The sequence below is a fragment of the Cicer arietinum genome, chromosome 8 (assembly GCF_000331145.2).
Source record: "Cicer arietinum cultivar CDC Frontier isolate Library 1 chromosome 8, Cicar.CDCFrontier_v2.0, whole genome shotgun sequence".
NCBI lineage: Eukaryota > Viridiplantae > Streptophyta > Magnoliopsida > Fabales > Fabaceae > Cicer > Cicer arietinum.
In genome coordinates this window covers 5,227,894-5,237,078 of record NC_021167.2, presented here as the reverse complement: position 1 = coordinate 5,237,078, position 9,185 = coordinate 5,227,894, and the positions used below count along the sequence as shown (strand labels likewise).

Genomic DNA, 9,185 nt, shown 5'->3' with positions numbered 1-9,185 from the left:
TCAGCAGGGACAATGGGCTAATATACCACCTGAGTTGCTTCTTGATATAATTCGGAGGGTAGAAGAGACTGAGACTTCTTGGCCTGCACGTGCCGCTGTTGTTTCTTGTGCTTCCGTGTGTAAATCTTGGAGGGCCGTTACAAAAGAGATTGTCCAGACACCCGAGCAGTGCGGAAGGTTGACATTTCCTATTTCATTAAAGCAGGTGATTAATGCTTCACTCCTTTTTTGGCCCAATCACTTTTTGCTTCATTTCCATTTACGTTCTCCTGTTTCTTATTTTCTTTACTTTCTGTATACGAATAGCCGGGTCCTCGCGATTCTCCAATTCAGTGCTTCATCCGCAGGGACAGAGAAACTTCTGTGTATCAATTGTACTATGGACTGGTGCCATGTAAGTTTGCTTCAATGCTGATAATGTTGCAGATGTACTCAGTTTCTTTCTTCCCTTTTCCAATAAGGGGTGTCATCTTGTTTTTGAATCACTCTTGTAAACTTGGAATTAATTAATTTCGATATTGAACTGCAATTTTCGTGCACTAAATATGCAGGATCTTTTTATATATTAATCATTACACACAGCTATCATTGTCATCATCTTGAGAACTGCTCTCAAATTAATTATTTGTTATTAGCATTGTTATCTTGAGAACTGTTCTCAAATTAATTACTTGTTATTTGCACACACCCACGTGTGGGGTTTATTCTAAATAATAAATATACAAAATCTTTTTTTTTAATGTAGTGCAAAATTTTAGGGCAAATTCTTCGGTGAACCACGTTGATAGGTGGTCCACGTAGGACCAATACTTGAAAATTGCTTTAAACCACAACGACAATCAACGTTGCCTCTCGGAAGTAGTTGTTCATGGTCCTTCTTGTCATCAAAGTTCAGACAGTGACTTATTTGATGTCGATTTGACAAAAACAAGGGAGACGAGAGTATAGATGCCTCAGAACTCAACTCATTTGTTTCCCCTTATTTTTGTCAAATTAACACCTATCAAGTCATCGTCTTCATCGTGGGGACGCTCAAGCTGCGAGCTGCTACTTTTGAGGGTAGGTGTCCTTGGAGGTTTGGATGATTTTAAAGTGTCGGTCCTCCATGGACCGCCTATCAAGGTGGTTCAGTCTAGAAGCTGTCATATTATATATATATATAAATGAACTATTTTTCTTTGGAGTCATAGTATGAAATGAAATAACTAAAAACTAAGTCATAAAAAGCTCCAAAAAGATGTTCTTTTTCGTTCTTGGATAGAATTTAAAGCTACTTTGTTCCAGTTTCAACCATGTTGTATATTGACACACACAAAGGCTTTTTTTTAAAGTTGACAGAGGCTATTTGAATGGGACAGAAGTTGGCTAAACCTATGGATATGCCTCAGCCAATTTCTGCTGTTTTCCTTCATTCAGTCCATCTTTATGAATTTTGATGGAGTGAGCTCTTGAAAATGATATTTGAGAAGTTTGTTTTCTTTCAATGTTTCTTATACAGCGGAAAATGAGTCTGATAAGCTGTTATTAGCTGCCAAAAAGATAAGGAGGGCAACAGGCACAGACTTCATCATATCTTTGGTTGCAGATGATTTTTCTCGGTCCAGCAATGCTTATGTCGGAAAACTCAGGCATGTTTTTTTTATAGAAACTTTACTTTTGACCACTTTTCAAATTTTCACCTTGCTCATTGTCCTATCTGCTACCTGATGATAAATTTTGACAGGTCTAATTTTCTGGGTACCAAGTTCACTATATATGACAGCCAACCTCCGCAAGGAACTGGTATTCAACCAAACAGGCGGTCCAGTAGGAGATTTCATTCTAAGCAGGTGTCTCCAAGAGTTCCAGCATGTAACTATATTATTAGCACCATTGCCTATGAGCTGAATGTTCTCCGCACAAGAGGGCCAAGAAGAATGAACTGCATCATGAATTCGATACCTGTGTCAGCTGTTCAGGAAGGGGGCACTGCTCCTACTCCTACATCTTTTCCTCAAATTACCGATGAGCATATTTGTCCCGCACTAGCACCAGCCCCTAAAGGTAATGTTCCAATTGGAGATTTAAGCAATTCATCCCTCCTAGAGATGCCAGCACAGAGCCAAGGCTCAGTTGAATCCCTGGTACTTAAAAACAAGTCTCCCAGATGGCATGAACAGCTGCAATGCTGGTGCTTAAACTTCAGGGGCCGTGTTACAGTGGCTTCGGTTAAGAACTTTCAACTTGTGGCTGCTGTTGATCCATCTCATAATGTTTCTGCTGCAGAGCAAGAAAAGGTTATCTTGCAGTTTGGAAAGATCGGAAAAGATATATTTACTATGGATTACCGTTATCCAATCTCTGCCTTCCAAGCATTTGCAATATGCTTGAGCAGCTTTGATACAAAACCAGCATGCGAATGAGACCCATGTCAATCTGTCATTGTCTGCAGGTTTTTTTTTTCTTCATATATATGTATAATTTCCTAGGCACAGTTCATCAGCATGGTGAGATGCAGCTGACTTTGCAGTCATTAGTATTTCCCCTTTATGTTAGTTGTTGTATCTGGAATTTAGCCTGTATGTTGTTTCATAGCCCTGCAACAAAATTTAAGTTTAGTAAATTTTCAGTCTTATAATATATAGTCGCATGGTATTTCTCACAATACATCTATTTTTTTTTTCTTTTCATTTTTTAAATGGTGCATTTTTAGCTGTAGATATTCTTTTATTATGGTTGTCGTTTTCACCCGATTGTCATTAGTTGTCATCCAACTATGCAGGTGACTTCATATAATCGTGTTTGGCAAGAGTTAAACATAATTTATTCTACACTGTCAACTGGTGTTTCTCAGATTTCAACTCCCTCCAGTAAGAAATGGTTGCAGTTGCCGCAGTCACATAATTTTAGGCCATTTTAGACCAAATGACACCGAAGTTGAATTATGAACCAGTGATACAATAGAGTCTTGCCGGAGCTGATGCTATAAACTGCCTTCTAACCCATCTCTTTCCTGATTTAGTTTCTTTCTGTTAAGTTTCCTCATCTTCAGCTTTGGAGCTTATGTTGCATCTTAAAGCTCTATGATATTTCTCCAAAAGGTTAAGGAGATTGAACAGGAGCCTTCCTCTACAAGCTCTACACTGTTTAAGCAACTTAATCACACTTAACGGGTGCTTACTTAATGCTTTAACTGGCTTGGATAAGAGTAAACATGTAACAGCTATTCATGGAGATGAATCAGAACTCCACAATTACATTGCTCATGTGTTGCTGAATCTATTTTACTACACTGCCTAATAAATTATAGTTAATTGTAAATGGTAACAACTGATATCCTCGATTTGTTTCAAGTAGGACGGTCCTCTCACCTTTCACCAAATCTATATGGTTGGCCAATCATCGAATATTTAATAATTATGGCAACTAAAAAATATAGTTACACTGACATCTGTTTTTACAATCAATGCTCAAAATGTAGATATGTTTAATATATATACAACAAGAATAGACAATAAAATAGGCAACTGGTCTAAAGTATGTTGACAGGAAGGGGGTGGGGGCACTATCATCTATTCTAATTGTTAATAAGCTCTAAATTAGAATGTCAAAATAATACATCATAATCATAAGTACACCTTTACATCACAAATCCTGCTGTTACAGTGCAGAATTAAGCCGCATATGCATTGTGAATGAATACTTAGAGCTAAAAATGCTACAAGATGAGATTTAGTGTTAAGCTAAAGAAAGGCCAAAACCATATAAGACACATCCATAAAGATTGAGGTCCCATATACAAACCAAACCGTATCTGCTATCTATCAATCCCCACAATAATATCACAGGGATAATATGGGTTGAAATGCTGAGTTCACTTTTCACCTTTTGGTTTTTGCTGCATGTGAACTGGGTTTTGAGAACAACTTCAGAAATGGTGATCTCTTTGATGATCTGTTTTCTTCATGGTGACTATTGGAATCTCTAGAAGTGTTGGTAATTGGTTCAGAGGAGCTATCTTCATTCTCAACATATTTAGCATCTCTCAAGATATGTAGCAGTTCCAATGCACTTTCCTTTCCTTTATCACTTCCATTCAGTGAGATATAGAAAAGAGGATTGATGATATTCTCATCCAAAATCAACTTGCTATAATCCACACTTTGAGAGCATGAACATAAAGATTGTAAAACATCTAAAGCATGTTCTTGCTCCTCATTACTTCCACTGTCAAGTATTTCAGCAATAGAAGATATGCATCCTTTAGTTTCAGAAATAGAATTCCTACCCTCTTCAGTATCACAAATGTTTTTCAATATATATATGCAGTATCTCAAAACTGCCCTGTCTTTGAAAAATGGCAGCAATTTTAGGATGCAGTTGAGGGATACCATGTGGGGACAAACTTCAATATTGAAGGACAAATTGTACATTATTCTTATAGCTTGCTGTTGGAACCCTTTGTTATCAGAATCAAGTAATTTTAGGACACAAGTAAGTGCATTGGATGCTGTAATTTTAGATTTACTATATCCATCCCCTGACAGTTCTTCCATTATGGCAAGTACTTGTCCTATCACTTCTGAATCAAGAAGATTTGCCAACTTAATGAATGTATCTTCACTTAAATTATCCATACCATTTCTGTATGAAAATTACACAAACAGTCGTTCTAATGTCAAAAAGCAGGTGCAGATATAAAACAATCAAAACAAGCAGTTTTTCAGGTCTGCAAGAAAGTTAAAATTGATGTGGATCAACTCGGTCGCTAAAATTATAATAGTCATATTAGTCCATGGTGGACAACTTGAGAGAATGAATTGACCGGACTTAAATGACTAATACAATCGAGAATTTTCGATTTCAGAGACTATTTCAAGATATTTACAGTTTTAGGTACTAAATTGAAACTTACAATATCATAAACTATTTTGGTATTTCAATCTAGGACAATACATCGGATAGAAAACGAGAACGAATTTTGAACATGAACAAGACTGCATTTCCAAGTGAAAATAGTTTTATATGGAAATGTGTCAAATAATGTTTACAAAACACCATACAAAGATCAAAATTGGGCAAGGGAAGAAGAAATTATACCTGCAGTAATTCACAAATTCCAACAGAAGCTGAGTTCCAGCTGTCAACGCTTTCACGTCATGCAGATCATTTGCATTGCTTAAAAATCTGACTACTGGTTCAACTAAATTTTCAGCTGACACAGAAGAAATAGCTTGGCTATTGCTTTTCAAATGATCTTTCAAATCTTCAATGACCTTACACTGAGAATCCCATTGAAGATCATGAAGTTTAGGCAAGAGCATCAAATCTGTATCGTGTATCTCTGCATGAACTCTTTGCTTGTAAGAATTTTCACTAGTCTTGCTCATCATCAAATTCAAGTCATTATTGGTCTTAACTCGCGAGGCGTCTGAGTTATAACTAGTATCCAATGATCCAAGTGACATGCTAGTAAGATCCATTGACAAATTCAAATCATTGAAATAACTTCCCAAACTCTTAATGGAGGTGATTGAAGCGTCCATTAAGTGAAAATCTTCTGCATGTCTACTTGGATCAGGAATGGAGACTCCATTATGTTTGCACCACTTTGAAATTAAGTCCTTCATGACAACATTTGGAGTCAATGACATATGAGGTAGTTCCTTTTTTGTTTTTGGACATATAGTTTTACCCTCACTAAACCACTTTGTTATCCACATCCTTTCATATGTTACTCCAGAAGCAATGATAACAGGATCATACATCAATCTTAAGGATATTGGACACTTATATTCCTCAGGAGGGATCACTCTATCCAATTCACTGGTGTGAGATCTATATTGACCATAGTTCAAGCTAGGATCTGACTCAACACGACGGCTTCGTCGAGAATCACGACTTGAGTTATTATCATTTGCTTTTGTTTCTTTGCTATGAGAATAAAACTCCTCCATGTGTTCTCCTACGATGAAGTTTCCATGCTTTTTCAATAGATGCATAAGATATCTCAAGATCATATTCTTTTTCTGGTCATTTGGTCCAACTTTAACTGCCAACTTCTTGATAGATCTTATCTCTATTAATATGGCCTTTTTAGATGTTAAATTCAATCTTGGTGCTGCAAACTGAAGAGCTTTAATTTCGAAATCATCGGCTGAATCTGATGTTGAAGTACCTCGCTGAAGCAATTCTGTTACAACTCTACCAGCCTCTTCTTCAGCAGAGTCCAGAACAAATGTAGCAAACTCAAGATCATCAATTATTCTAGAAACCTGAAATTTACATTTCAGTGTCAACTAGATATTAAAATGGAGATCCATTAGTGTATATTATACAATAGAAAATATAAAACTTAGTTTGGATTAGCTTGTTCATAGAAGTTTTTCAACTACAACAAGTACTTAATTTTAAATTTATGAAAAAAGCACTATTGACTTATAAAAAGTTAGATGACAGTACTTTTGAAGAAAAAATTGACTAACCTTTACTGCCAACATAAGCGGAACCATACCCTGAATGGGGATTAAGCTTTTTTCTAATGACTTTTTTGCTTTTTGGCATCTTGAAAGTACTGTGTCCCCTGTCACAGCCTGAAAATAATATTAAAACCGAAAAACTATCATGCAACCTGTTAGTATAAATTGTTAATACGTATATTATGTGTTACAATTAGCTTATAGTTTTCTGATCCTCATAAGGTTGATTAAGAAATAGTGGTCACATTTCACTGACTTGTTAAGAAAACTATACAAGTTAATTTCTTTATGTTTTAGGAAGAAAAAATACATACCAGGTAGAGTTTGCTGCATTCGGAGCAATGTTGCAGAAGTAGTTTGGCTTTCTCAATTGAGTTGTTCAGAAAACACAGAGACTCTATTCCTGATGAGCATTTTGGTCTTGCTGCCTCGATTTCTGGCAATATCCTCATAATACTGTCGACTAATTTTAACAGTTCTGTGCATATTTTACTATGTACCTGTCAACATTAATTTTATCAATAGAATCCTTAATTCTAAAATCCAAGTTTTGTCAAGTGGTTGGTGTGTAGTATGTGTGAGTGTTGTAAACTCTGATGAATGAGTTTGATGGACATAAGAGTGCCCTTTAGACACTTGTTAAGAATAACCTTATTTATATACCTGAAAGAGGCGGGAATTAGGTAACATCTCCACTTCTTCACCGGTAACAGTTCTCATTAAGGGGTTGTCCTACATTAGACAAAGAAATAACATATATTAAGAAAATTAATACAAATGATTCATACTATATGAAAGAAAAACTGATATGTCATATGTGAAATACAAGCTTATGTTAATTCGTTCTTCCAACATTAAGTATGATAACTTTGAAAACAAATTTGGTCAAAAAAAAAACTTTGAAAACAAATGACAAGTCAAACTCAAACTGTTGAATGCAAAGCAATATGGTTGACATTATGGAATTTACCACAACAATGTTTTAAGTACAACAAACAGGTAAGAAAAATATTCATCTATAAACTCCACAATGAAACTAAGTATCAAATCCAAAGAAATATAACTTCCCGAATCGTGTGGCACGTGCATGAGGCTCAGAGTTATTTGTACTATATGCACTTTCAGCATAACAGATTCATGAATCTTTAACAGTTAGTGAAAGAACAAAATCCACTATAGAAGGAAAAAGTTATTTTGGAATACTCTGCCCAATAAATTAAAACAAAAGTAACTTTCTAAATCTAAAGTGAGATGTGAGAATCTGTAAACTTTTAACATACATCATTGAAGACTTTTGTCCAAAAAAAAAAATTCATTAAACAGAAAACTATTATATGATTTTCTGCCATATATCTTATTTTATTACTCAACTTACAATAGAAAACTATTATATGATATTACGTAGGTTTTAACTTCTACTAAATATAATATTATTTAATTTTATGTCACACGTTATTTCTAATAGGAGAAAAACAAACAATTTAACTGTAGAGAGTTTTTGAGGACTATGCACTTCATCAAACAACCAAACACAATTTGAACCTAAGGATTAAATAGAAACTTCAAACATATAAGGAGAATGAATTAATTACCTAGAATTATATTAATAATTGAGAAGTAATTAACCTCTTCCTCAGCTTAATATTGAAGAACCACCCACACAATAGAGTGGTAATGGATTCAGTACTCTAAAAGCAACAAAATAGCCATTGATTTACTAGAATTAGCTTCTTTTCTTGCAAGTATACCGTAGATAAAGCAAAGTGAAGAAAAAGCAACGGTTGAATGAAATATTTATTTTTGATGATAAAAAGAGACATATATCCAAATTCATAATAATAATATGTATTCTCTAAGGTTGATTAATTCTCTCCACCTCTCATTAAAAGAAGGATGGAGAAAGAGAGAGAAGGATGGAAAAATAAAAAATAAATAAATAAAAACAACCAATAAAAAGGGAGATAATATAGGGTAGATGATGTTATAGTGGAAAAAAAAGGAAAGCGTGCCGAAATGATAATGAAAGATTTGTTTGTAGTAATTATGAAAGAAAAGAAGAGGTATTGGGGTAAAGAGAGAGAGTCTAGTCAACGTTAGATTGTTGTTCATTTTTGAGTGTGGGATTTTCTTCCATGACCGAGTCGACCAAACAAGAAAAGAAAACAAACTCATCATATAGGTGCGGCTTTCTATGTCAGACATTACTGTGAATTGTGAAATACTATTTGGCTTCATTAGTATACTTCTTCTATTGTTTTTTTATTTATTTGGGTACATCAAACGTGGTTTAAAATATTTTGGTGGTACTGTTTTAATAAATAAATATTAAAAATTAAAAAATGATTTTATTTTATGTTAAAAAATTTAAGTTTCTTTTTTCCTGAAATGTGATTCTATTTTTAGATTATGGACATTTTTATTTCTAAGTCTTATAGTGCATAATAGATTTTTATTTCTTAGTAATATTTTTTGGTCATGTGTTATTGGTCTGTTAGCTTAGGTTTATCGCCAGTCCTACTCATTATTATTACTCAACCAGAGAGAAAATTTATATATATATAAAAGCAACAACACAATGTAATTTATTCTACTACCTATGTTTTATTTATTGACACATATTCAACATCAAGTCTATACTAGTCTAAGAAATCTCTTTATCTATCATATTATTGATTAATCGCTTGGGTAAAGATTGTGGTTTTAAATCTTATTAAATTGTCCTACATA

At 34.3% G+C, this 9,185-nt stretch overlaps 2 protein-coding genes across 5 annotated transcripts in view; one reads left to right on the top strand and one right to left on the bottom strand.

Annotated features, from left to right (window-relative positions):
- Positions 1 to 3,365, top strand: part of LOC101505082 (tubby-like F-box protein 2) — a 4,548-nt gene extending 1,183 nt beyond the window's left edge. For 2 of the 3 annotated variants that reach the window (XM_073364100.1, XM_073364102.1), the window contains exons 3-6: positions 2 to 205; positions 307 to 394; positions 1,499 to 1,628; positions 1,724 to 2,646. In XM_073364100.1, the coding sequence (XP_073220201.1) occupies positions 2 to 205; positions 307 to 394; positions 1,499 to 1,628; positions 1,724 to 2,402 (1,101 nt within the window). In that variant the 3' untranslated portion in view covers positions 2,403 to 2,646. Of the gene's footprint in view, position 1; positions 206 to 306; positions 395 to 1,498; positions 1,629 to 1,723; positions 2,647 to 2,761 lie in introns of those variants that run through there. The other variant, XM_073364101.1, reaches the window with a different exon arrangement.
- A 213-nt stretch (positions 3,366 to 3,578) lies between these two features.
- Positions 3,579 to 8,535, bottom strand: LOC101505400 (U-box domain-containing protein 5-like). 2 transcript variants are annotated; one of them, XM_027337618.2, is made up of 6 exons: positions 8,085 to 8,535; positions 7,122 to 7,190; positions 6,773 to 6,958; positions 6,465 to 6,572; positions 5,080 to 6,254; positions 3,579 to 4,623 (listed from the first exon to the last, which is right to left on the bottom strand). In XM_027337618.2, the coding sequence occupies exons 2-6, from the start codon at positions 7,176 to 7,178 to the stop codon at positions 3,861 to 3,863; spliced, it is 2,289 nt and encodes a 762-aa protein (XP_027193419.1). In that variant the 5' UTR covers positions 7,179 to 7,190; positions 8,085 to 8,535; the 3' UTR covers positions 3,579 to 3,860. The 2 variants fall into 2 exon arrangements, with proteins under 2 accessions (XP_027193419.1, XP_004512054.1); XM_004511997.4 differs by having other exon boundaries at positions 8,051 to 8,534.
- Positions 8,536 to 9,185: the final 650 nt, after the last annotated feature.